The sequence below is a fragment of the Oncorhynchus kisutch genome, unplaced genomic scaffold (assembly GCF_002021735.2).
Source record: "Oncorhynchus kisutch isolate 150728-3 unplaced genomic scaffold, Okis_V2 Okis09a-Okis19a_hom, whole genome shotgun sequence".
NCBI lineage: Eukaryota > Metazoa > Chordata > Actinopteri > Salmoniformes > Salmonidae > Oncorhynchus > Oncorhynchus kisutch.
This window is the reverse complement of record NW_022261985.1, coordinates 9,940,154-9,966,653: the sequence shown is the minus strand read 5'-3', so window position 1 is coordinate 9,966,653 and position 26,500 is coordinate 9,940,154. Positions and strand designations below refer to the sequence as shown.

Here is a 26,500-nt window from a genome sequence, read left to right as displayed (position 1 = left end):
TAGACAGTACATCTCTGAGAGGAGTACCAGGCTCTTCTCCTCTCTACAGCAGACAGTAAATCTCTGAGTGGAGTACCAGGCTCCTCTCCTCTCTACAGCAGACAGTAAATCTCTGAGTGGAGTACCAGGCTCCTCTGAGGAGAGTGCCAAGCCTGACACCACTTCAATGTTAAAGCACATCATTGTTGTAGGCCAGTGCAGTGTTCTTTAGCTTCCTGACACTGAGACTAGAATATCTGAGTCCCAAATTGCACCCTATTTGCTGTATAGAGCACTATTTTTGACCAGAGCCGTATGGGCCCTATGGGTCCTATTCAAAAGTAGTGCACTATATAGGGAATATGGCTCTGGCCTAAAGTAGTGCACTATATAGGGAATAGGGCTCTGGTCTAAAGTAGTGAACTGTGTAGGGAATAGGGCCCTAGTCTAAAGAAGTGTACTATATAGGGAATAGGGCCCTAGTCTAAAGTAGTGCACTATATAGGGAATAGGGCCCTGGTCTAAAGTAGTGAACTGTATAGGGAATAGGGCTCTGGTCTAAAGTAGTGCACTATATAGGGAATAGGGCTCTGGTCTAAAGTAGTGCACTGTATAGGGAATAGGGTGTCATTTTGGACACAAGCCCAGAATGTGATAAGGAACCTGGAGCTCAGCTTTCTGACTTGTGAAATGTCTGTTCTCTTTCCTACTCAGAGGAATATCTGGTGTTTCAGTAGTGTATGTTATAACAGTAGATGATGCAGTACGATAGTAGATTCATTCACCTGTAGGGATGAACCATGAGCTATGGGGTGTGTTCTACCAAACCCCATCGTGAAAACATGAACCTGAGTTAGTGCATGCATCTCCAGTGTGATGCTCTAGGCAGTGTGTCAGGGTGCTCCAGTGTGATGCTCTAGGCAGTGTGTCAGGGTGCTCCCGTGTGATGCTCTAGGCAGTGTGTCAGGGTGTTCCAGTGTGATGCTCTAGGCAGTGTGTCAGGGTGCTCCAGTGTGATGCTCTAGGCAGTGTGCCAGGGTGCTCCAGTGTGATGCTCTAGGCAGTGTGTCAGGGTGCTCCAGTGTGATGCTCTAGGCAGTGTGTCAGGGTGCTCCAGTGTGATGCTCTAGGCAGTGTGTCAGGGTGCTCCAGTGTGATGCTCTAGGCAGTGTGCCAGGGTGCTCCAGTGTGATGCTCTAGGCAGTGTGTCAGGGTGCTCCAGTGTAATGCTCTAGGCAGTGTGTCAGGGTGCTCCAGTGTGATGCTCTAGGCAGTGTGCCAGGGTGCTCCAGTGTGATGCTCTAGGCAGTGTGTCAGGGTGCTCCAGTGTAATGCTCTAGGCAGTGTGTCAGGGTGCTCCAGTGTGATGCTCTAGGCAGTGTGTCATGGTGCTCCAGTGTGATGCTCTAGGCGGTGTGTCAGGGTGCTCCAGTGTGATGCTCTAGGCGGTGTGTCATGGTGCTCCAGTGTGATGCTCTAGGCGGTGTGTCAGGGTGCTCCAGTGTGATGCTCTAGGCAGTGTGTCAGGGTGCTCCAGTGTGATGCTCTAGGCAGTGTGTCAGGGTGCTCCAGTGTGATGCTCTAGGCAGTGTGTCAGGGTGCTCCAGTGTGATGCTCTAGGCAGTGTGTCAGGGTGCTCCCGTGTGATGCTCTAGGCAGTGTGTCAGGGTGTTCCAGTGTGATGCTCTAGGCAGTGTGTCAGGGTGCTCCAGTGTGATGCTCTAGGCAGTGTGCCAGGGTGCTCCAGTGTGATGCTCTAGGCAGTGTGTCAGGGTGCTCCAGTGTGATGCTCTAGGCAGTGTGTCAGGGTGCTCCAGTGTGATGCTCTAGGCAGTGTGTCAGGGTGCTCCAGTGTGATGCTCTAGGCAGTGTGCCAGTGTGCTCCAGTGTGATGCTCTAGGCAGTGTGTCAGGGTGCTCCAGTGTAATGCTCTAGGCAGTGTGTCAGGGTGCTCCAGTGTGATGCTCTAGGCAGTGTGCCAGGGTGCTCCAGTGTGATGCTCTAGGCAGTGTGTCAGGGTGCTCCAGTGTAATGCTCTAGGCAGTGTGTCAGGGTGCTCCAGTGTGATGCTCTAGGCAGTGTGTCATGGTGCTCCAGTGTGATGCTCTAGGCGGTGTGTCAGGGTGCTCCAGTGTGATGCTCTAGGCGGTGTGTCATGGTGCTCCAGTGTGATGCTCTAGGCGGTGTGTCAGGGTGCTCCAGTGTGATGCTCTAGGCAGTGTGTCAGGGTGCTCCAGTGTGATGCTCTAGGCAGTGTGTCAGGGTGCTCCAGTGTGATGCTCTAGGCAGTGTGTCAGGGTGCTCCAGTGTGATGCTCTAGGCAGTGTGTCAGGGTGCTCCAGTGTGATGCTCTAGGCAGTGTGTCAGGGTGCTCCAGTGTGATGCTCTAGGCAGTGTGTCAGGGTGCTCCAGTGTGATGCTCTAGGCAGTGTGTCAGGGTGCTCCAGTGTGATGCTCTAGGCAGTGTGCCAGGGTGCTCCAGTGTGATGCTCTAGGCAGTGTGTCATGGTGCTCCAGTGTGATGCTCTAGGCAGTGTGTCAGGGTGCTCCAGTGTGATGCTCTAGGCAGTGTGTCAGGGTGCTCCAGTGTGATGCTCTAGGCAGTGTGCCAGGGTGCTCCAGTGTGATGCTCTAGGCAGTGTGTCAGGGTGCTCCAGTGTAATGCTCTAGGCAGTGTGTCAGGGTGCTCCAGTGTAATGCTCTAGGCAGTGTGTCAGGGTGCTCCAGTGTAATGCTCTAGGCAGTGTGTCAGGGTGCTCCAGTGTAATGCTCTAGGCAGGGCTATTCTCTGTAGAGCAGTGTGTCAGGGTGCTCCAGTGTAATGCTCTAGGCAGTGTGTCAGGGTGCTCCAGTGTAATGCTCTAGGCAGTGTGTCAGGGTGCTCCAGTGTGATGCTCTAGGCAGTGTGTCAGGGTGCTCCAGTGTGATGCTCTAGGCAGTGTGTCATGGTGCTCCAGTGTGATGCTCTAGGCAGTGTGTCAGGGTGCTCCAGTGTAATGCTCTAGGCAGTGTGTCAGGGTGCTCCAGTGTGATGCTCTAGGCAGTGTGTCAGGGTGCTCCAGTGTGATGCTCTAGGCAGTGTGTCAGGGTGCTCCAGTGTAATGCTCTAGGCAGTGTGTCAGGGTGCTCCAGTGTAATGCTCTAGGCAGTGTGTCAGGGTGCTCCAGTGTAATGCTCTAGGCAGGGCTATTCTCTGTAGAGCAGTGTGTCACTGTGCTAACATGACAACCGTCTGATACAGTAGACCAGACAGGCTCATCACAACGGCCAACAAACTGAAATAAAACAGCCTCTCTTGTCACTAACACTGCCGTTGCTGATACCTGTTTGTTTTGGGGAGGAGGAGTTCTGCTTTACGATATGTGGTTCTCAGCTAGCTACCCTTAAGACGAACGCACGCTGAGTCACTCTGGGTAAAGTGTAAATGTAAGTCTTTAATTCTTTCTATTTGTTTTTCATTGATACAAACAGAACCAGCTTTGGTTTATTTGTTCTGTACGACTCTGAACATGGAGAAGAAGAAATAAGTAATTTGTATTACTCAGCCCCCTCAAAGCCAACCTGGTGTCCCTGGAGGAGTTCAAAGGTCAAATGCAAGAACAGGTTGTTGAGATATGTAGTTGTTGTCTCTAGATGTCACCCGATGTCACTAGTTTTAGTTGCCTGATGTAAAGAAACATGTTGTTTAATCTATTGTTGATACTGTAAGGACCCTGTAATTTCACGTAATACCCTATAATGTTTTTCTGACTTGTGTACATGGTTTACTGACGTGCTGCTTATTATACTGATCGATCTCTGTCAGTAATGTCATGTGACTGTCTGTCTGGTTGGTTGTCATGTGACTGTCTGTCTGGTTGGTTGTCATGTGACTGTCTGTCTGTCTGTCTGTCTGTCTGTCTGCATGCCTGTCTGGTTGTCATGTGACTGTCTGAAACTGATGTGTTAATGCTGCTGTCTTGGTTCAGGTCTCTCTTGAAAACTAGATGTTTATTTCAATGCCCAACCTGGTTAACACTCGGAGCGCCGGAATTCCATATCTACTAGAATGGTCATGACGGTAATTCTGACCCTAGCTTTCTGAATACCTGAGGCCAGGTTGGTGGCCACATTCATCTGATTGGTTATTATTATGATTGATTGTTATTTCAATTGTGTAGATATTCCATAAAATATAATAAATTGCTAAAATAATGCATTTCTTATGTTAAAATATGTCATAAGAAACCTTAGGACACCAAATGTAAATTGCAGTCTGTGAGACAATGTATTGATTGATTCAGATGCGTGTGGACCGTAAAGTACTAAAATAAGACAATAATATATTTTCTGACTGTAAGACAAAATTAGAATTGAAATTCATATTATGTTGTGTTGTTGTTTTAAAGGTTTAAAAATACAGAGATGAAACATTGAACAAAGCAGTTTCATTGCGTCAATCTGACCGTCAACAAAGGCAAATATATGTCATTAAAATGCTGTAAATGAGCTGATACATGAAGCAAGCACAGCAATACAACTCAGTACAACAAAATAAACATAAACATATATATTTAAACAAATATATATTCATATATATATATATATATATATATATACAGTTGAAGTCGGAAGTTTACATACACTTAGGTTGGAGTCAATTAAACTCGTTTTTTAACCACTCCACAAATGTCTTGTTAACAAACTATAGTTTTGACAAGTCGGTTAGGACATCTACTTTGTGGTTGACACAAGTCATTTTTCCAAAAATAGTTTACAGACAGATTATTTCACTTATCACAATTCCAGTGGGTCAGAAGTTTACATACACTAAGTTGACTGTGCCTTTAAACAGCTTGGAAAATTCCAGAAAATGATGTCATGGCTGTAGAAGCTTCTGATAGGCTAATTGACATCATGTGAGTCAATTGGAGGTGTACCTGTGGATGTATTTCAAGCCCTACCTTCAAACTCAGTGCCTCTTTGCTTGTCATCATGGGAAAATCAAAATAAATCAGCCAAGACCTCAGAAAAACAATTGTAGACCTACACAAGTCTGCTTCATCTTTGGGAGCAATTTCCAAATACCTGAAGGTACCACGTTCATCTGTACAAACAATAGTATGCAAGTATAAACACCATGGGACCACGCAACCGTCATACCGCTCAGGAAGGACCTGAATATAACCTGAAAGGCCGCTTAGCAGGGAAGAAGCCACTGCTCCAAAACCGCCATAAAGCCAGACTACGGATTGCAACTCCACATGGGGACAAAGAACGTACTTTTTGGAGAAATGTCCTCTGGTCTGATGAAACAAAAATATAATTGTTTGGCCATAATGACCATCGTTATGTTTGGAGGAAAAAGGGGGAGGCTTGCGTGTCGAAGAACACCATCCCAACCGTGAAGCACTGGGATGGCAGCATCATGTTGTGGGGGTGCTTTGCTGCAGGAGGGACTGGTGCACTTCACAAAATAGATGGCATCCCCATCCCAGATCCGGGAGAATTGTCATCAACTACACTAATTAGCATAGCGCAACGGTCAAAAAATATTACTAGAAAATATTCATATTCATGAAATCACAAGTGAAATATATTGAAACACAGTTTAGCCTTTTGTTAATCACCATGTCATCTCAGATTTAGAAATGATGCTTTACAGCCAAAGCAAGACAAGCGTTTGTGTAAGTTTATCGATAGCCTAGCATAGCATTATGTCCAACTAGCAGCAGGAAGCTTGGTCACGAAAATCAGAAAAGCAATCAAATTATGTGTTTACCTTTGATGAACTTCACTCACGAGACTCCAAGTTAGACAGCAAATGTTCCTTATGTTCCATAAAGATTATTTTTATTCCCAAAATATCTCAGTTTGTTGGTCACGTTATTTTGAGAAATCCACCAGAAATAGCGGTCACGACAACGGCCAAAAAATTTCAAAATTATATCCATAATATCGACAGAAACATGGCAAACATTTTTTATGATCAATCCTCAAGGTGTTTTTCAAATATCTATTCGATAATATATCAACCGGGATAGTTGTCTTTTCAGTAGGAGCGAGAGGAAAAATAACCACCTCTGTCTTTTACGCAAGAATCACTCTGAGAGCCCTCAGCTGGCCACTTACGCAATGTAGTCGTTTACGCTCATTCTTCAACATAAAGGCGTGAAACTACGTCAAAATGCTGTAGACACCTTAGGGAATATGTAGAAAAAGGAATCTGGTTGATATCCCTTTCAATGGCCAATAGAGATGCATAGGAACACAACGGTTTCAAAACATGAGTCACTTCCTGATTGGATTTTTCTTAGGCTTTCGCCTGCAATAGTAGTTCTGTCACAGACAATATTTTGACAGTTTTGGAAACTTTGGAGTGTTTTCTATCCTAAGCTGTAATTATATGCATATTCTATCATCTGGTCCTGAGAAATAGGCGGTTTACTTTGGGAACGTAATTTTTCCAAAAATAGTGCCCCCTAGTTTCAAGAGGTTATTAAAGCAACATCTCAAGACATCAGTCAGTTAAAGCTTGGTTGCAAATGGGTCTTCCAAATGGACAATGACCCCAAGCGTACTTCCAAAGTTGTGGACAAATGGCTTAAAGACAACAAAGTCAAGGTATTGGAGTGACCATCAGAAAGCCCTGACCTCAATCCTATAGAACATTTGAGGGCAGAACTGAAAAAGCATGTGTGAACAAGGAGGCCTACAAACCTGACTCAGTTACACCAGCTCTGTCAGGAGGAATGGGCCAAAATTCACCTAACGTATTGTGGGAAGGTTGTGGAAGGCTACCCAACTTGTTTGACCCAAGTTAAACAATTTAAAGGCAATGCTACCACATACTAATTGAGTGTATGTAAACTTCTGACCCACTGGGAATGTGATGAAATAAATAAAAGCTGAAATAAATAATTCTCTCCACTATTATTCTGACATTTCACATTCTTAAAATAAAGTGGTGATCCTAACTGACCTAAAACAGGGAATATTTACTAGGATTAAATGTCAGGAATTGTGAAAAACTGAGATTAACTGAGATTGTATTTGGCTAAGGTGTATGTAAACTTCCGACTTCAACTGTACACATCTATATATATATATATATACACACAGGGCATTCGGAAAGTATTCAGACACCTTGACTTTTTCCACATTTTGTTACGTTACAGCCTTATTCTAAAATCGATTAAAACATTTATTTTCCTCGTTAACCTACACACAATACTCCATAATGACAAACTGATAACAGTTTAAATTGTTTTGCTAATGTATTAAAAATAAAAACGGAAATACCTTATTTATATAAGTATTCAGAACCTTTGACTGTAAATGGAGCTCCGGTGCATCCTGTTTCCATTGATCATCCTTGAGATGTTTCTACAACTTGATTGGAGTCCACCTGTGGTAAATTCAATTGATTGGACATGATCTGGAAAGGCACACACCTGTCTATATAAGGTCCCACAGTTGACAGTGCATGTCAGAGCAAAAACCAAGCAATGAGTTCGAAGGAAATGTCCGTAGAGTTCCGAGACAGGATTGGGTCGAGGCACAGACCTGGGGAAGGGTACCAAAACATTTGTGCAGGATTGAAGGTCCCCAAGAAAACAGTGGCCTCCATCATTCTTAAATGGAAGAAGTTTGGAACCATCAAGACTCTTCCTAGACCTGGCCGCCTGGCCAAACTGAGCAATCGGGGGAGAAGCAATCGAGCAATCGGGGGAGAAGAGCCTTGTTCAGGGTGGTGACCAAAAACCTGATGGTCACTCTGACAGAGCTTCAGAGTTCCTCTGTGGAGATGGGAGAACCTTCCAGAAGGACAACCATCTCTGCAGCACACCAATTAGGCCTTTATGGTAGAGTGTCCAGACGGAAGACACTCCTCAGTAAAAAGCACATGACAGCCCGCTTGGAGTTTGCCAAAAGGCACCTAAATGATTCTCAGAACATGAGAAACAACATTCTCAGGTCTGATGAAACCAAGATTGAAGAGTGGGAGACTAGTCAGGATCAAGGGAAAGATGAACTGAGCAAAGTACAGAGAGATCCTTGATGAAAACCTGCTCCAGAGCACTCAAGACCTCAGACTGGGGTGAAGGTTCACCTTCCAGCAGCACAACAACCCTAAACACACAGCTAAGACAACACACGAGTGGCTTGGGGACAAGTCTCTGAATGTTCTTCAATGTCATTGAGTGGCCCAGCCAGAGCCCGGACTTGAACCCGATCTAACATCTCTAGAGAGACTTGAAAATAGCTATTCAGCAACGCTCCCCATCCAACCTGACAGAGTTTAAAGAATGGGAGAAACTCCCCAACTCCCCAAGAAACTCATAACTAAGAAGACTTGAGGCTGTAATCACTGCCAAAGGTGCTTCAACAGGTAAAGGGTCTGAATACTTACTTAAATGTGATATTTCATAATGACATTTTTCACATTTTTGGGGTATTGGGTGAGGGGGAAAAAATGATATAATCCATTTTAGAATAAGTCTGTAATGTAACAACATGTGGATAAAGTCGAGGTGTTTGAATACTTTCCAAATGCACTGTATATACAGAACCTGTTAAAAGTTTGGACACACCTACTCATTCAAGGGTTTTTCTTTATTTTTACTATTTCTACATTGTAGAATAACCGTGAAGACATCAAAACTATGAAAAAACCCATATGGAATCATGTAGTAACCAAAAAAGTGTAAAAACAAATCAAAATATATTTTATACTTGAGATTCTTCAAAGTAGCCACCCTTTGCCTTGATGACAGCTTTGTACGCTCTTGGCATTCTGTCAACCAGCTTCACCTGGAATGCTTTTCCAACGGTCTTGAAGCAGTTCCCACGTATTCTGAGCACTTGTTGGCTGTTTTTCCTTCACCCTGCGGTCCAACTCATCCCAAACCATCTCAATTGGGTTGAGGTCGGGTAATTGTGGAGGCCAGGTCATCTGATGCAGCACTCCATCACTCTCCTTCTTGGTCAAATAGCCCTTACCCAGCATGGAGGTGTGTTGGGTCATTGTCCTGTTGAAAAAACAATAAAGTCCCACTAAGCGCAAACAGGATGGAATGGTGTATCACTGCAGCCGTTTACCTACTTTACGTCTCACAAAGACACGGCGGTCGGATCCAAAAATCTCAGATTTGGACTCATCAGACCAAAGGACAGATTTCCATCGGTCTAATGTCCATTGCTCATGTTTCTTGGGTCAAGCAAATCGCTTCTTCTTATTGGTGTCGTTTTTTTGTGGTTTCTTTGCAGTAATTCAACCATGAAGGTCTGATTCACACAGTCTCCTCTGAACAGTTGATGTTGAGATGTGTCAGTTACATGAACTCTGTGATGCATTTATTTGGGACGCAATTTTTGATGCTGGTAACTCTAATGAACTTATCCTCTGCAGCAGAGGGAACTCTGGGTCTTCCTTTCCTGTGGCGGTCCTCATGAGAGCCAGTTTCATCATGGCGCTTGATGGTTTTTGCGTCTCCTCTGAACAATTGGTGCAGTGGTCTAAGACACTGCATCTCAGTGCTAAAGGCGTCACTACAGTCACCCTGGTTTGAATCCAGGCTGTATCACAACCGGCTGTGACTGGGAGTCCCATAGGGCGGCACACAATCGGCCCATCATCGTCCGGGTTTGGCCGGTGTAGGGAGTCATTGTAAATAATACTTTGTTCTTAACTGACTTGCCTAGTTAAATTAAGGTTAAATAAATTTAAAAAACAGCTGATGTTGAGATGTCTGTTACTTGAACTCTGTAAAGCATTTATTTGGGCTGCAATTTCTGAGGCTGGTAACTCTAATGAACATATCCTCTACAGCAGAGGTAACTCTGGGTCTTCCATTCCTGTGGTTGTCCCCATGAGAGCCAGTTTCATTATAGCGCTTAATGGTTTTTGCGACTTCACTTGAAGAAACGTTTTCTGTATTGACTGACCTTCATGTCTTAAACTATTGATGGACTGTTGTTTCTCTTTGCTTATTTGAGCTGTTCTTGCCATAATATGGACTTGGTATTTTACCAAATAGGGCTATCTTCTGTATACCACCCCTACCTTGTCACAACACAACTGATTGGTTCAAACACATTAAGAAGGAAAGAAATTCCACAAATGTACTTTTAACATGGCACACCTGTTAATTGAAATGTACTCCAGGTGACTTCCTCATGAAGCTGGTTGAGAGAATGCCAAGAGTGTGCAAATCTGTCATCAAGGCAAAGGGTGGCTACTTTGACAAATCTCAAATATGAAATATACTTAGTTCAACACATTTTTTTGGTTACTACATGATTCCATATGTGTTATTTCATAGTTTTGATGTCTCCACTATTATTCTACAATGTAGAAAATAGTAAATATAAAGAAAAACCCTTGAATGAGTCGGTGTGTCCACACTTATGACTGGTGATGTATGTTGTGCTCATAGACATTTGACTAATTATTGGCTAAACGTTGTGTGTGCAATGTAGCCTGGCTCATGCTGTTTTAGTCTCTACAGACCACTCACAGTTAACACAAGTAATCACTAACTTCCTCGTGCATTTCCCACACAGAAACTTTCTGGCAAGTGTTGTAAGTTTTGTGTGTTTTGTTCTGTTTGCAATGCCTGCACACTTGGCACTGTCCCCGCTTCTTCTGTTGCTACTCTGGTGGAGTATCCTCCAGATGCTTCAGACCTGGACCTTGGGCAAGCAGCACAGCTTTCCCAGACATGTGGTCTGCTCTGAGTTCTTATGCTAGTTGAAGCGTATTCTCCCTCTGTGTGGCAGTTTCCGCCCGCAGGCCTTGTAGAGGATGGCAGTTTCCGCCCGCAGGCCTTGTAGAGGATGGCAGTTTCCGCCCGCAGGCCTTGTAGAGGATGGAGGATTGTCGTATTGCCCTGGAACACAATACAATACAACGTATGCTACAATGAAATGCTTACTTGCAAGTTCTACACAAAACAACGCCACAAAGAATCGACGTAAACACAGTGAGAAAAATGAATATACCTTCGTTGCATTGTAGTGGGTAACCGTGTTAGGCGTTTGGCTTTTGGGCTCCCGCGATGGTAACAGTAGGGTGCATTGTGGGGATGAGACAGTCGTTCTTTAGTTGTTTACCCTGGTAAAGGGGCTGAATGGCATTCTCACTTTTCAGCACCTGTGTGATGAACAGCTCAACCTGCTCCTTAGCGAAGGGAGGCAGCACCTGTGTGATGAACAGCTCAGCCTGCTCCTTAGCGAAGGGAGGCAGCACCCATCTTGCCTGGCTGTTTACCAGGCTGACTTCTTTGGAGAGCAGTGCTTTGGTGAGGTCAAGCGAGGTGAAGATGTTGTCCGTAGTGATGTTTCCTCCAGTTAAGGATCAATCATCTTCAGCACCACACTCTCTCCTCATCTTTAACCATGTTTCTCCTAGTCTAGAACCATGTCTCTCCTAGTCTAGAACCATGTCTCTCCTAGTCTAGAACCATGTCTCTCCTAGTCTAGAACCATGTCTCTCCTAGTCTTTAACCATGTCTCTCTTTAACCATGTCTCTCCTAGTCTTTAACCATGTCTCTCTTTAACCATGTCTCTCCTAGTCTTTAACCATGTCTCTCCTAGTCTTTAACCATGTCTCTCTTTAACCATGTCTCTCCTAGTCTTTAACCATGTCTCTCCTAGTCTTTAACCATGTCTCTCCTAGTCTTTAACCATGTCTCGTCTAGTCTTTAACCATGTCTCTCCTAGTCTTTAACCATGTCTCTCTTTAACCAGGTCTCTCCTAGTCTTTAACCATGTCTCTCTTTAACCATGTCTCTCCTAGTCTTTAACCATGTCTCTCTTTAACCAGGTCTCTCTTTAAACAGGTCTCTCTTTAACCAGGTGTCTCATCCTTTCCCCAGATATTGTTGGCCACGTATTGAGTAAAGAGGTGCTTTTGTGGGGAACAGTTGCTCATCCACGGTGATATCGGTACCTGCCTTGTAGCAAGCAATGATGTTCTCAACGAATTTCACCCACACCTCCAGAAACCAGGCCAATGTTGTCTTCTTGGAGACGCCTGCCTCAGGTCTTGCTCTTGTCAAAACGCAGGAATCTCATGATCTCCCTGTATCGATTCCGGGACATGGACTCTTTTGAAGAATGCATAGCCCAAGTCAGCCAACCAGAAGCTCTCCATACTCTTTGCGCTTTGGGCATCACAGATACACAACAGCGCAATGAAGTCATTTAGTTGGACAACAGACATGTCCCACCAACTGTCACCTTTACACTGTGCACCACAGTCCTTGATGAGGTTCAGCATCCCGTGATCAAATAAACACAGGAAGTCAGTGAGCGCATCTTCAATATTGCGCTTGGCGTGTGGTGTGAGTCCTGCAGCTTCAGTCATGACATTCTGTCCTTGTCGTCTCCCTACATTTTCACCTGGCTGCACAAGCTTCCAGACTGTTCCGTTCTTTCCCAAATCCTGTCTCTCAGGTAGTGGTGGATTTGGCACTGTAGGATTAATAACAAAAATATATGTAATTTAAACTTAGTTAGACTATTTCTAAAAAATACATAAAAACAAGTCTTTTTGGAGAGAATTGCCTACCTGGTAGGCCTACAGGTGTTGGCAGTCTGGGTGATGTTGTGGATGGCACAGGCGGAGATGGCAATGGTTGTGGATTCGGCACTGCTGACAATGATAATTGCCTGATTAGTTTATTATATTTCATAAAATATAGATGTGAATCAGGGCTAATCTTCTCTTCATACACACAACAATTACAATATTGCGTAACATCACAATTGGCTTGCATACGCAATACAACATGAGGACCTGCTAATAGGCTAATGATGATAGGCAAATTATAATAGGCTAATGCCAATAGGCTAATGACAATAGGCTAATGATAATAGGCTAATGATGATAGGCTAATGGCAATAGGCTAATGACAATAGGCTAATGATAATAGGCTAATGATAATAGGCTAATGCCAATAGGCTAATGCCAATAGGCTAATGCCAATAGGCTAATGATGATAGGCTAATGATAATAGGCTAATGGCAATAGGCTAATGACAATAGGCTAATGATAATAGGCTAATGATAATAGGCTAATGATAATAGGCTAATGCCAATAGGCTAATGCCAATAGGCTAATGATGATAGGCTAATGATAATAGGCTAATGGCAATAGGCTAATGACAATAGGCTAATGATAATAGGCTAATGATAATAGGCTAATGATAATAGGATAACGACAATAGGCTAATGATAATAGGCTAATGATAATAGGCTAATGATAATAGGCTAATGACAACAGGCTAATGACAATAGGCTAATGATAATAGGCTAATGATAATAGGCTAATGATAATAGGCTAATGATAATAGGATAATGACAATAGGCTAATGATAATAGGCTAATGACAACAGGCTAATGACAATAGGCTAATGATAATATGCTAATGATAATAGGCTAATGATAATAGGCTAATGACAATAGGATAATGACAATAGGCTAATGATAATAGGCTAATGATAATAGGATAACCACAATAGGCTAATGATAATAGGATAACCACAATAGGCTAATGATAATAGGCTAATGATAATAAGAATATTCTCTTAATAATAATAACATTTGGCTAATAATAGAAACGAATAAAATAACAATAGTATTGTATTCTGATGCAGTTTCTCTAATTGTATTCTATTGCACCTGTATGTGTTGGAGGCTATTGGTCAATGCTTTTCTTATAAACTAGTTTACTGTAAGTCAAGCCAACAATATTGAGCAATCGTTTGTCCTATAGGGTAAATAAAAATAAAAAGCTGAAGAAGACGCAAGTCCTACCTGGAACATCAACGGACGCAGACGTCTTGAAGTGAATGTGTCCCAGACGCAGTCTGTTGAAGTGAATGTGTCCCAGACGCAGTCTGTTGAAGTGAATGTGTCCCAGACGCAGTCTGTTGAAGTGAATGTGTCCCAGACGCAGTCTGTTGAAGTGAATGTGTCCCAGACGCAGTCTGTTGAAGTGAATGTGTCCCAGACGCAGTCTGTTGAAGTGAATGTGTCCCAGACGCAGTCTGTTGAAGTGAATGTGTCCCAGACGCAGTCTGTTGAAGTGAATGTGTCCCAGACGCAGACTGTTGAAGTGAATGTGTCCCAGACGCAGTCTGTTGAAGTGAATGTGTCCCAGACGCAGTCTGTTGTGCTGGGGCTTCTCTGTGTCACTGTCAGAGTCAGGGACATCGGATGAGTTGTCCCTGCATCAGACTAAATGCCTCCCTCAGATTCTTCCATATCCTGGAGCGTGGCTAAAGCCTGCAGGGCGGTCAGCTTTCCTGACATAGCTAGACACCAGTTCGTTTTGATCAGACTACCTATCTGTTGTGTTTTATTCTATTGTATAATGCTTCTATTGTATTCTATTGTGTTTCTATTCTGTTCTATTATAATCTGTTCCAATTCTACCTTCTATTTTACAACTGTATTCTATTGATTCTAGTATTCTAGAATCTAAAGGCTAATTTCCTTCGTGCTCATTTGAAAGCAAGTAAACAGCAACAGTTGCTAAGCAACATCCAATGCCCGGAAACACAAAGCGGGAAAAAGAACTAAGGAATAGCAAGCAACACAAACAATATCTTTGCGGAAGCCTACTGTGGGTAAAACATGCCTGAGGTCATTTTGACCAGCATGGGCCCTTTTGAGGTGCAATTTCTCAGAACGTTTTTGTCTTTTACGATTTTGATCTCAATGTGCTGCTAGACTGTAAAATACACATATTTAGAAAAAGTCTGGGAAAGGTGGTTTCAAATTACAACATTGAAAAAGGTCAGATTGACCGTCTTGCCATTTCCAGTGTTAAATAAAGGAGAAATGAAAAGCAGTGTTTTCCCTCAGTGCAGCCTACTGCCCACTCTACTTCACAGCATTGATGCCAACTGCAACGCACACTGAGTAGTCTGCTACACGCTTCTCCTCGTTACACCTCCCCGGATATATGCAAGCCCTAAGTCCGTTCCTCATCCCCCCCTCGCTGCGCACGCACGCCACCCTCCGATGATGGATGAGTTGAGACCCGGCCGGTGTCGTCACGGTAATTTGATTGATGGGTTTAGTGGCAGTGTGAGGGGTGAGCGTTAGGAGGGGCGTTAGTAGGGGCTCTGTATGGAAATAAATGCTGCAGATATGGCTGGTCATTAAAGGTGCTGTTGAGAAGGCGATGTCCCTGTAATGAGGGATAGGAGGACTACAGGCGGCGTTGTGTGGTGTGTGTGTGTGTGTGTGTGTGTGTGTGTGTGTATGGAGATATTGGGCAATGCCCTTGGATAATGACAGTGGAAATGAATGGGGAGTAATTAAAGTGGGATGACGAAGATCATGATGGCGATGATGATGATGAAGGACGAGGAGGAGGAGGAGGGTGAACCCAAGGTTAACAAGAAGGGAAGGTGGGAAAGTTGTCAAGATAACGAAGATAATTGTCTGAAGGAGAGGAGAGGACACCGGCTGAATACTGTTTTCAATAGCTAACATTGACTACATCCCAAATGGCTCCCTATTCCCCGTATAGGGCACTACTTCTGAACAGAGCTCTATGGGCCGTAGTGCACTTCATAGGGCAAAGTGAGCCATTTGGGACATCACCATTGTTGCTGTTCTGTAAATAAGGTCAGGCATGATGTCTCCTCTCTTCTTTGAAGCAGACAAGCTGCCAAAATGGTTCAGACACTGCAAAGCTTTTTGAATGGCAGCTCTCAAACTGGCACGTAGTATGAGGAGCTCTTTAGAAGGTGTTAGTAGTATGAGGAGCTCTTTAGAAGGTGTTAGTAGTATGAGGAGCTCTTTAGAAGGTGTTAGTAGTATGAGGAGCTCTTTAGAAGGTGTTAGTAGTATGAGGAGCTCTTTAGAAGGTGTCTGTAGTATGAGGAGCTCTTTAGAAGGTGTCTGTAGTATGAGGAGCTCTTTAGAAGGTGCCTGTAGTATGAGGAGCTCTTTAGAAGGTGTTAGTAGTATGAGGAGCTCTTTAGAAGGTGTCTGTAGTATGAGGAGCTCTTTAGAAGGTGTTAGTAGTATGAGGAGCTCTTTAGAAGGTGTTAGTAGTATGAGGAGCTCTTTAGAAGGTGTCTGTAGTATGAGGAGCTCTTTAGAAGGTGTTAGTAGTATGAGGAGCTCTTTAGAAGGTGTCTGTAGTATGAGGAGCTCTTTAGAAGGTGTCTGTAGTATGAGGAGCTCTTTAGAAGGTGTTAGTAGTATGAGGAGCTCTTTAGAAGGTGTCTGTAGTATGAGGAGCTCTTTAGAAGGTGTCTGTAGTATGAGGAGCTCTTTAGAAGGTGTTAGTAGTATGAGGAGCTCTTTAGAAGGTGTCTGTAGTATGAGGAGCTCTTTAGAAGGTGTTAGTAGTATGAGGAGCTCTTTAGAAGGTGTTAGTAGTATGAGGAGCTCTTTAGAAGGTGTCTGTAGGGATGACAGTATTAACGCTTTAGAAGGTGTCTGTAGTGATGACAGTATTAACTCTTTAGAAGGTGTTTGTAGTGATGACAGTATTAACTCTTTAGGTGTCTGTAGTGATGACAGTATTAACTCTTTAGGTGTCTGTAGTGATGACAGTATTAACTCTTTAGGTGTCTGTAGTGATGACAGTATTAACTCTTTAGAAGGTGTTTGTAGTGATGACAGTATTAACTCTTTAGAAGGTGTTTGTAGTGATGACAGTATTAACTCTTTAGGTGTTTGTAGTGATGACAGTATTAACTCTTTAGAAGGTGTCTGTAGTGATGACAGTATTAACTCTAGGTGTTTGTAGTGATGACAGTATTAACTCTTTAGAAGGTGTTTGTAGGGATGACAGTATTAACTCTTTAGAAGGTGTTAGTAGTGATGACAGTATTAACTCTTTAGAAGGTGTTAGTAGTGATGACAGTATTAACTCTTTAGAAGGTGTTTGTAGTGATGACAGTATTAACTCTTTAGGTGTTTGTATTGATGACAGTATTAACTCTTTAGAAGGTGTCTGTAGGGATGACAGTATTAACTCTTTAGAAGGTGTCTGTAGTGATGACAGTATTAACTCTAGGTGTTTGTAGTGATGACAGTATTAACTCTTTAGAAGGTGTTAGTAGTGATGACAGTATTAACTCTTTAGAAGGTGTTAGTAGTGATGACAGTATTAACTCTTTAGAAGGTGTTAGTAGTGATGACAGTATTAACTCTTTAGAAGGTGTTTGTAGTGATGACAGTATTAACTCTTTTGAAGGTGTTAGTAGTGATGACAGTATTAACTCTTTAGAAGGTGTTAGTAGTGATGACAGTATTAACTCTTTAGAAGGTGTTTGTAGTGATGACAGTTTTAACTCTTTAGAAGGTGTTTGTAGTGATGACAGTATTAACTCTAGGTGTTTGTAGTGATGACAGTATTAACTCTTTAGAAGGTGTTTGTAGTGATGACAGTATTAACTCTAGGTGTTTGTAGTGATGACAGTATTAACTCTTTAGAAGGTGTCTGTAGTGATGACAGTATTAACTCTTTAGAAGGTGTTTGTAGTGATGACAGTATTAACTCTTTAGGTGTTTGTATTGATGACAGTATTAACTCTTTAGATGTTAGTAGGGATGACAGTATTAACTCTTTAGAAGGTGTTTGTAGTGATGACAGTATTAACTCTTTAGAAGGTGTTAGTAGTGATGACAGTATTAACTCTAGGTGTTTGTAGTGATGACAGTATTAACTCTTTAGAAGGTGTTTGTAGTGATGACAGTATTAACTCTTTAGAAGGTGTCTGTAGTGATGACAGTATTAACTCTTTAGAAGGTGTTTGTAGTGATGACAGTATTAACTCTTTAGGTGTTTGTATTGATGACAGTATTAACTCTTTAGATGTTAGTAGGGATGACAGTATTAACTCTTTAGAAGGTGTTTGTAGTGATGACAGTATTAACTCTTTAGAAGGTGTTAGTAGTGATGACAGTATTAACTCTAGGTGTTTGTAGTGATGACAGTATTAACTCTTTAGAAGGTGTTTGTAGTGATGACAGTATTAACTCTTTAGGTGTTTGTATTGATGACAGTATTAACTCTTTAGATGTTAGTAGGGATGACAGTATTAACTCTTTAGAAGGTGTTAGTAGTGATGACAGTATTAACTCTTTAGAAGGTGTTAGTAGTGATGACAGTATTAACTCTTTAGAAGATGTTAGTAGGGATGACAGTATTAACTCTTTAGAAAGTGTTAGTAGTGATGACAGTATTAACTCTAGGTGTTTGTAGTGATGACAGTATTAACTCTTTAGAAGGTGTTTGTAGTGATGACAGTATTAACTCTTTAGGTGTTTGTATTGATGACAGTATTAACTCTTTAGATGTTAGTAGGGATGACAGTATTAACTCTTTAGAAGGTGTTTGTAGTGATGACAGTATTAACTCTAGGTGTTTGTAGTGATGACAGTATTAACTCTTTAGAAGGTGTTTGTAGTGATGACAGTTAACTCTTTAGAAGGTGTTAGTAGTGATGACAGTATTAACTCTTTAGAAGGTGTTTGTAGTGATGACAGTATTAACTCTTTAGAAGGTGTTAGTAGTGATGACAGTATTAACTCTTTAGAAGGTGTTAGTAGTGATGACAGTATTAACTCTTTAGAAGGTGTTAGTAGTGATGACAGTATTAACTCTAGGTGTTAGTAGTGATGACAGTATTAACTCTTTAGAAGGTGTTTGTAGTCATGACAGTGTAAGTGGGAAACAGCAGCAGTCTACTCCACATCTCAGTATCAAGGTTAATCAATAGATAGACATACTAAAGGACAAAGTGTGCTATATCCTCAGACTTGATGGGTAAGTAGACAGGTTGTCGTGAGTTATGTCATCTTAATGTAGGGTTAGGTCATGAGGATACAGCTAGTGGAGAGAACATGCTGTATGTCTCTGACTGCTGGACACAGTGTTTCTTTTGGAAACAGCAATGCTGTGTTTCCAAGACAGTTTTCCCCTTGGGCACAATAAAGTTGATCTTATCTTCTGACATTAAGTCCCCACCACTCCACTGTTGGACGTTAGAGAGCCTGTTGTGGCCTCACATCCCAATGAGGATGAACAGGATTCAGTCAGTCAGTAAGACTGTAACTCACCACCACTCCACTGTTGGATGTGTAGTTACAGACTACCCAGGGTTAAGGTTAAGGTTAGGCTAAGGTCAAGGTTAGGGTTAGGGGGTCACTAGTGTAACTCACCACCACTCCACTGTCAGTGGATACCCCTCTGTAGGTGCAGTTACAGACTACCCAGGGTTAAGGTTAGGGTTAAGGTTAGGGTTAGGGTTAGGCTAAGGTTAGGGTCAAGGTCAAGGTCAAGGTCAGGGTTAGGGTTAGGGGGTCACTAGTGTAACTCACCACCACTCCACTGTCAGTGGTCACCTCTCTGTAGGTAAAGTTACAGACGGCCCAGGCCAGGTAGTAGGTGGACATACGAGGAGTCCTGGAGAAGTGGTTGGTCACCCAGCCATCATCATCAGAGATGGAGGCCTCTACAGGCATGTTGGAGAGAGAGAGGTAGGACGCATCGTGTCCCAGGCTGACCCGGAACGTGGCCTTGTAGATGGGCTCATCAAAACACGGAAAGGCCTTTCTGGCGTGGGTGGGGGAGAACTGTGTCACCGCCATGTACCTGGAGAGGGGGGGGGGGGGAGAAGAGAGAGGGGGAGGGAGAAAAGAAAGATAGGGGAGGGATAGAGAAGAGAGAGAGAGGGGGGGGGAAGAAAGATAGAAGGGGCAGGAGAGGGAGAGAAGAGAGAGGGAGAGGGATAGAGAAGAGAGAGAGTGGAGGGAGAGAGAAGAGAGAGAGGGGAGAGAGAGGGGGGAGAGAGAGAGAAGAGAGAGAAGAGACAGAGGGAGGGAGAGGAAGAGAGAGAGGGAGGGAGAGGAAAAGAAGAGAGAGAGGGAGATGGAGAGAGGAGAGAGAAAACAGATTTAGAGAATAACAGTAAAACAGAGAGATGTAGAGGAGTAAAGGGAGAGAGAGAAAGAAAGAGAGAGAAAGAAAGAGAGGGAGGGAGAGAGGGGCGGGAAGAGTGTGAGAGAGAGGGGAGGAGGAGGGGGAGGGAAAGGGGACAGGGGGAGAGAGAGCAAAGAGTTAGTTTCACATTAGATTAGGAGATAAAAGGAACCTAATGGCCGAGAGATGTTCTATACTTAGAAAATAATAATTTCATCTTGACTATTGCCTTCTTGTCACCCTGGAAAACTGATGAGCTCTGAGTTCACGTTGAAACAGATAGAACCCCTGTTTTGGTTTTATATCACTGAAAGTGCTCCAGAATCTGTCACAGTGGAGTAAAGGCCGTACCAGTTTGTCTTTGCTCCGAGCAGAACTCGGCTGGGTGAAGTCTGTACTCAGGTTCTCCTTTACAATGCATTTGTTTGAAAAAAAACACAAGAAAAAAGCATCAATATTAATGTTTGTCCCTCTTGAGCTGCCGTAGCAACAACATAGCCAGTACACTTCCTAAAAATAGTCTGAATTTATCTAAGAATACTCAAGACATCTGTCATTTTTGCAGAGGAAGTCTTTGCAGAGGAAGCAATTTAACATCTAAATGTTTGACGCAGTATTTCTCAAGTGAAAAAAATATGTATGAAAACTAGTGGTCTGTCGTTGAATGACAACAAACACTTAATTGAAAAATCCCTATTGTTGACCAATCTCTGACGAAGGGGGTAGACACCAAAATGAACAAAAACATCACAAAATGTACAGTTTGGATGAACGGTTTCGACTGGGAAGCAGACAGTAAGTTTTAGTAATCGCAGAAACACGGGTGACAGGTATTTAAAATACTTCCCAGTTGGTCGAGAGTTTTCCTGTGCAAATACACTGACCTACAGAACCAGTCAAACGTTTGGACACAACGACTCATTCCAGGGTTTCTTTATTTTGTACTATTTTCTACATTTTAGAACAACAGTGAAGACATCAAAACTATGAAATAACACATATGGAGTCATGTAGTAACCAAAAAAGTGTTAAACATATTATATATATTTAGAGCCTGTAGGTGAGCATTTGTTACGGTTTTCTTCATCTGAAGGAGAGGCGGACCAAAATGCGGCAATCCATGTTTATTAAACTGAAGAAACACGAATCTAAATACAAACAAAACAACGTAACGAAAACCGAAACATACTGGTGCAAATAAACACAGAACAAGGACATCAGGACACAGAGACAGGAACAATCACCCACAAAACACTCAAAGAATATGGCTGCCTAAATATGGTTCCCAATCAGAGACAACGATAAACACCTGCCTCTGATTGAGAACCACTCCAGACAGCCATAGACTTACCTAGAAAACCCCACTAAGCCACAATCCCAATACCTACGAAAAACCCCAAGACAAAACACACCACATAATAAACCCATGTCACACCCTGGCCTGACCAAAATAATAAAGAAACCACTAAATACTAAGACCAGGGCGTGACATCATTTCCCTGTAAGGTCTACTACACCTGTTGTATTCAGCATTTCACTGTAAGGTCTACTACACCTGTTGTATTCAGCATTTCACTGTAAGGTCTACTACACCTGTTGTATTCAGCATTTCACTGTAAGGTCTACTACACCTGTTGTATTCAGCATTTCACTGTAAGGTCTACTACACCTGTTGTATTCAGCATTTCACTGTAAGGTCTACTACACCTGTTGTATTCAGCATTTCACTGTAAGGTCTACTACACCTGTTGTATTCAGCATTTCACTGTAAGGTCTACTACACCTGTTGTATTCAGCATTTCACTGTAAGGTCTACTACACCTGTTGTATTCAGCATTTCACTGTAAGGTCTACTACACCTGTTGTATTCAGCATTTCACTGTAAGGTCTACTACACCTGTTGTATTCAGCATTTCAATGTAAGGTCTACTACACCTGTTGTATTCAGCATTTCACTGTAAGGTCTACTACACCTGTTGTATTCAGCATTTCACTGTAAGGTCTACTACACCTGTTGTATTCAGCATTTCCCTGTAAGGTCTACTACACCTGTTGTATTCAGCATTTCACTGTAAGGTCTACTACACATGTTGTATTCAGCATTTCACTGTAAGGTCTACTACACCTGTTGTATTCAGCATTTCACTGTAAGGTCTACTACACCTGTTGTATTCAGCATTTCACTGTAAGGTCTACTACACCTGTTGTATTCAGCATTTCACTGTAAGGTCTACCTGTTGTATTCGGTGACAAATAAACTTTGATTTGATTTAGTAATTTAAAAAGTGTTAAAATAAAAAAATATTATAGATTTAAGATTCTTCAAAGCAGCCACCCTTTGCCTTGATGACAGCTTTGCACACTCTTGGCAACCAGCTTCACCTGGAATGCTTTTCCAGCAGTCTTGAAGGAGTTCCCACATATGCTGAGCACTGTTTTTCCTTCACTCTGCGGTCCAACTCATCCCAAACCATCACAATTGGGTTGAGGTCGGGTGATTGTGGAGGCCAGGTCATCTGATGCAGCACTCCATCGCTGCAGAATGCTGTGGTAGCCATGCTGGTTAAGTGTGCCTTGAATTCTAAATAAATCACTGACAGTGTCACCAGCAAAAGCACCCCCACACCATCACGGTGGGAACCACACATGCGGAGCTCATCCGTTCACCTACTCTGCGTCTCACAAAGACATGGCGGTTGGAACCAAAATCTCAACTTAGACTCATCAGACCAAAGGACAGATTTCCACCAGTCTGGCCCAAGCTAGTCTCTTATTATTGGTGTCCTTTAGTAGTGGTTTCTTTGCAGCAATTTGACCATGAAGGCCTGATTCACATAGTCTCCTCTGAACAGTTGATGTTGAGATGTCTGTTACTTGAACTCTGTGAAGCATTTATTTGGTTTGCAATTTCTGGGGCTGGTAACTCTAATGAACGTATCCTCTGCAGCAGACGTAACTCTGGGTCTTCCTTTCCTGTGGCGGTCCTCATGAGAGCCAGTTTCATCATAGCGCTTGATGGTTTTTGCGTCTGCACTTGAAGAAACTTTCAAGGTTCTTGAAATGTTCCGGATTGACTGACCTTCATGTCTTAAATTAATGATGGACTGTCATTTCTCTTTGCTTATTTGAGCTGTTCTTGACATAATATGGACTTGGTCTTCTACCAAATAGGGCTATCTTCTGTATACCACCCCTACCTTGTCACAACACAACTGATTGGCTCAAACGCATTAAGAATAACTTTTATTCTAAATATTAACTTTTAACAAGGTGCACCTGTTAATTGAAATGTATTTCAGGTGACTGACTACCTCATGAAGCTGGTTGAGAGAATGTCAAGAGTGTGCAAAGCTGTCAATGAAAAGGGTGGCTACTGTGAAGAATCTCACATATATTTTGACTTGTTTAACCCTTTGTTGGTTACTACATGATTCCATATGTGTTATTTCATAGTTGTGATGTCTTCAGTATTATTCTACAATGTAGAAAATTGTAAAAAATTAAGAATGAGTAGGTGTGTCCAAACTGGTACTGTATATATTACATCTATTTGATCAATAATAGCTGCTCCTAGCAGCTTCTGCTGTGGAGAAGTCTTGGTTTCACTTGAAAGAAGTCTTGGTTTCATTTGAAAGAAGTCTTGGTTTCACTTGAAAGAAGTCTTGGTTTAATTTGAAAGAAGTCTTGGTTTCACTTGAAAGAAGTCGTGGTTTCACTTGAAAGAAGTCTTGGCTTCATTTGAAAGAAGTCTTGGCTTCATTTGAAATAAGTCTTGGTTTCACTTGAAAGAAGTCTTGGTTTCATTTAAAAGAAGTATTGGCTTCATTTGAAAGAAGTCTTGGCTTCATTCGAAAGCCACCCTTCGCAGTGCTACAGCTGAACTGGTGCCCACGTCAGCTCGTTATAGAGACTCATCGCTACAGAGACATGGTCACAGTAACAATCTCATAAATGACAGCCGGCCATCCAGTTTGTTAACTTCCTGTCCTGTAGTCTATTCCAAGACTCCACATTGTCACAGTTAGTGACTAAATTACATTCTAAAAAAAAAAGTTAGAATCTTATTAACAGTATGAGGTTTTATTTGCTATTTTTACACTTGTTTCCCAAACATTTGTTTTTATATTATTTTCCTACTTTCCTGTTACAAAATCTTCCTTGTAATTATCATTCCAGAGACAGAGCCTGAGAGAATAAAGTGCAGCATCACGAGTTCTGAGAATAGGTCTGGGAGCCTCTCCTCTCAGTTAGATTGGCAGTAGGGTGAGGGGAGCCTCTCCTCTCAGTTAGATTGGCAGTAGGGTGAGGGGAGCCTCTCCTCTCAGTTAGATTGGCAGTAAGGTGAGGGGAGCCTCTCCTCTCAGTTAGATTGGCAGTAAGGTCTGGGAGCCTCTCCTCTCAGTTAGATTGGCAGTAGGGTCTGGGAGCCTCTCCTCTCAGTTAGATTGGCAGTAGGGTGAGGGGAGCCTCTCCTCTCAGTTAGATTGGCAGTAGGGTGAGGGGAGCCTCTCCTCTCAGTTAGATTGGCAGTAGGGTGAGGGGAGCCTCTCCTCTCAGTTAGATTGGCAGTAAGGTCTGGGAGCCTCTCCTCTCAGTTAGATTGGCAGTAGGGTGAGGGGAGCCTCTCCTCTCAGTTAGATTGGCAGTAAGGTCTGGGAGCCTCTCCTCTCAGTTAGATTGGCAGTAAGGTGAGGGGAGCCTCTCCTCTCAGTTAGATTGGCAGTAAGGTCTGGGAGCCTCTCCTCTCAGTTAGATTGGCAGTAAGGTGAGGGGAGCCTCTCCTCTCAGTTAGATTGGCAGTAGGGTGAGGGGAGCCTCTCCTCTCAGTTAGATTGGCAGTAAGGTGAGGGGAGCCTCTCCTCTCAGTTAGATTGACAGTAGGGTGAGGGGAGCCTCTCCTCTCAGTTAGATTGGCAGTAGGGTGAGGGGAGCCTCTCCTCTCAGTTAGATTGGCAGTAGGGTGAGGGGAGCCTCTCCTCTCAGTTAGATTGGCAGTAGGGTGAGGGGAGCCTCTCCTCTCAGTTAGATTGGCAGTAGGGTGAGGGGAGCCTCTCCTCTCAGTTAGATTGGCAGTAGGGTGAGGGGAGCCTCTCCTCTCAGTTAGATTGGCAGTAAGGTGAGGGGAGCCTCTCCTCTCAGTTAGATTGGCAGTAAGGTGAGGGGAGCCTCTCCTCTCAGTTAGATTGGCAGTAGGGTGAGGGGAGCCTCTCCTCTCAGTTAGATTGGCAGTAGGGTGAGGGGAGCCTCTCCTCTCAGTTAGATTGGCAGTAAGGTGAGGGGAGCCTCTCCTCTCAGTTAGATTGGCAGTAGGGTGAGGGGAGCCTCTCCTCTCAGTTAGATTGGCAGTAGGGTGAGGGGAGCCTCTCCTCTCAGTTAGATTGGCAGTAGGGTGAGGGGAGCCTCTCCTCTCAGTTAGATTGGCAGTAAGGTGAGGGGAGCCTCTCCTCTCAGTTAGATTGGCAGTAGGGTGAGGGGAGCCTCTCCTCTCAGTTAGATTGGCAGTAGGGTGAGGGGAGCCTCTCCTCTCAGTTAGATTGGCAGTAGGGTGAGGGGAGCCTCTCCTCTCAGTTAGATTGGCAGTAGGGTGAGGGGAGCCTCTCCTCTCAGTTAGATTGGCAGTAAGGTGAGGGGAGCCTCTCCTCTCAGTTAGATTGGCAGTAAGGTGAGGGGAGCCTCTCCTCTCAGTTAGATTGGCAGTAGGGTGAGGGGAGCCTCTCCTCTCAGTTAGATTGGCAGTAAGGTGAGGGGAGCCTCTCCTCTCAGTTAGATTGGCAGTAGGGTGAGGGGAGCCTCTCCTCTCAGTTAGATTGGCAGTAGGGTGAGGGGAGCCTCTCCTCTCAGTTAGATTGGCAGTAGGGTGAGGGGAGCCTCTCCTCTCAGTTAGATTGGCAGTAGGGTGAGGGGAGCCTCTCCTCTCAGTTAGATTGGCAGTAAGGTGAGGGGAGCCTCTCCTCTCAGTTAGATTGGCAGTAAGGTGAGGGGAGCCTCTCCTCTCAGTTAGATTGGCAGTAGGGTGAGGGGAGCCTCTCCTCTCAGTTAGATTGGCAGTAGGGTGAGGGGAGCCTCTCCTCTCAGTTAGATTGGCAGTAAGGTGAGGGGAGCCTCTCCTCTCAGTTAGATTGGCAGTAGGGTGAGGGGAGCCTCTCCTCTCAGTTAGATTGGCAGTAGGGTGAGGGGAGCCTCTCCTCTCAGTTAGATTGGCAGTAGGGTGAGGGGAGCCTCTCCTCTCAGTTAGATTGGCAGTAAGGTGAGGGGAGCCTCTCCTCTCAGTTAGATTGGCAGTAAGGTGAGGGGAGCCTCTCCTCTCAGTTAGATTGGCAGTAAGGTGAGGGGAGCCTCTCCTCTCAGTTAGATTGGCAGTAAGGTGAGGGGAGCCTCTCCTCTCAGTTAGATTGGCAGTAAGGTGAGGGGAGCCTCTCCTCTCAGTTAGATTGGCAGTAGGGTGAGGGGAGCCTCTCCTCTCAGTTAGATTGGCAGTAAGGTGAGGGGAGCCTCTCCTCTCAGTTAGATTGGCAGTAAGGTGAGGGGAGCCTCTCCTCTCAGTTAGATTGGCAGTAGGGTGAGGGGAGCCTCTCCTTTCA

General features: G+C 43.6%; 1 protein-coding gene across 1 annotated transcript in view; it reads right to left on the bottom strand.

The window, feature by feature from the left end:
• LOC116360588 (thyrotropin-releasing hormone-degrading ectoenzyme) overlaps window positions 1-26,500 on the bottom strand; it is a gene marked incomplete in the record, with an annotated part of 436,874 nt that overhangs the window by 395,076 nt on the left and 15,298 nt on the right. The window contains 1 exon segment of the mRNA XM_031815459.1: window positions 19,319-19,592. Within this exon segment, the coding sequence (XP_031671319.1) occupies window positions 19,319-19,592 (274 nt within the window).